The sequence below is a fragment of the Tetrahymena thermophila genome (genome assembly GCF_000189635.1).
Source record: "Tetrahymena thermophila SB210 genomic scaffold scf_8255053, whole genome shotgun sequence".
Taxonomy (NCBI): domain Eukaryota; phylum Ciliophora; class Oligohymenophorea; order Hymenostomatida; family Tetrahymenidae; genus Tetrahymena; species Tetrahymena thermophila.
The window spans coordinates 1-1,193 of NW_002476715.1; the positions used below are offsets into that span (position 1 = coordinate 1).

At 21.9% G+C, this 1,193-nt stretch overlaps 1 protein-coding gene across 1 annotated transcript; it reads right to left on the bottom strand. All coding sequences in view use genetic code 6, as the record gives it.

Annotated features, from left to right (window-relative positions):
- Nucleotides 1-404: 404 nt before the first annotated feature.
- Nucleotides 405-835, bottom strand: TTHERM_002653317 (hypothetical protein; the record flags this gene model as incomplete). Its single annotated transcript, XM_012795203.1, has 2 exons — nucleotides 405-494; nucleotides 746-835. Coding segments are annotated over 2 exons (180 nt in total), but the record flags the coding sequence as incomplete, so codon positions are not given.
- Nucleotides 836-1,193: the final 358 nt, after the last annotated feature.

Consider the following 1,193-nt stretch of genomic DNA (forward strand, 5'->3'; position numbering starts at 1 on the left):
TTTTTAATTTAGTTTTTTATAATTAAAAATATCACAATCCAAAACAAATAAACTGTTTTTACCAAAGCTTAAGTGTCAAATTTGAGAGATTAATGCAATTTGCTAAAGCAGAACCTAAGCCTGATGCACCAATTGCACCAATTTAATTGTTACTTTTTAAATATTGAAGAAAAAATATATCATTAAATAGTTAATTAGAAGGAAAAAATGAAGAAAAAATATGAAATAATAAGAAATAAATAATAAAAGCAAAAGTTGAAAATAAAATGATGAGCTAAATTAACAAAGAAAGAACAAAAAAAAAGCAAGCACAATAAAAAGAAAAAGAAAAAAGAGCTTTATTGTTTTTAATTAGTTTTTATAATTAAAAATATCACAATCCAAAACAAATAAACTGTTTTTACCTAATGTCAAGTGTCAAATTTGAGAGATTAATGCAATTTGCTAAATCAGAACCTAAGCCTGATGCACATTTATCACCAATTTAATTGTAACTTTTTAAATATTGAAGAAAAAATATATCATTAGATAGTTAATTAGAAGGAAAAATGAAGAAAAGATATGAAATAATAAGAAATAAATAATAAAAGCAAAAGTTGAAAATAAAATGATGAGCTAAATTAACAAAGAAAGAACAAAAAAAATCAATCACAATAAAAAGAAAAAGAAAAAAGAGCTTTATTGTTTTTAATTAGTTTTTATAATTAGATATTATCACAATCCAAAACAAATAAACTATTTTTACGAAACGTAAAGTGTCAAGTTCGAGAGATTAATGCAATTTGCTAAAGCAGGACCTAAGCCTGATACACCTTTTACACCAATTTAATTGTTACTTTTTAAATATTGAAGAAAAAATATATCATTAAATAGTTAATTAGAAAGAAGAAAAAATATGAAATAATAAGAAATAAATAATAAAAGCAAAAGTTGAAAATAAAATGATGAGCTAAATTAACAAAGAAAGAACAAAAAAAAAGCAAGCACAATAAAAAGAAAAAGAAAAAAGAGCTTTATTGTTTTTAATTAGTTTTTATAATTAAAAATATCACAATCCAAAACAAATAAACTGTTATTACTAAAGGTAAAGTGTCAAATTTGAGAGATTAATGCAATTTGCTAAAGCAGAATCTAAGCCTGACGCACATTTATCACCAATTTAATTGTAACTTTTTAAATATTGAAGAAAAAAT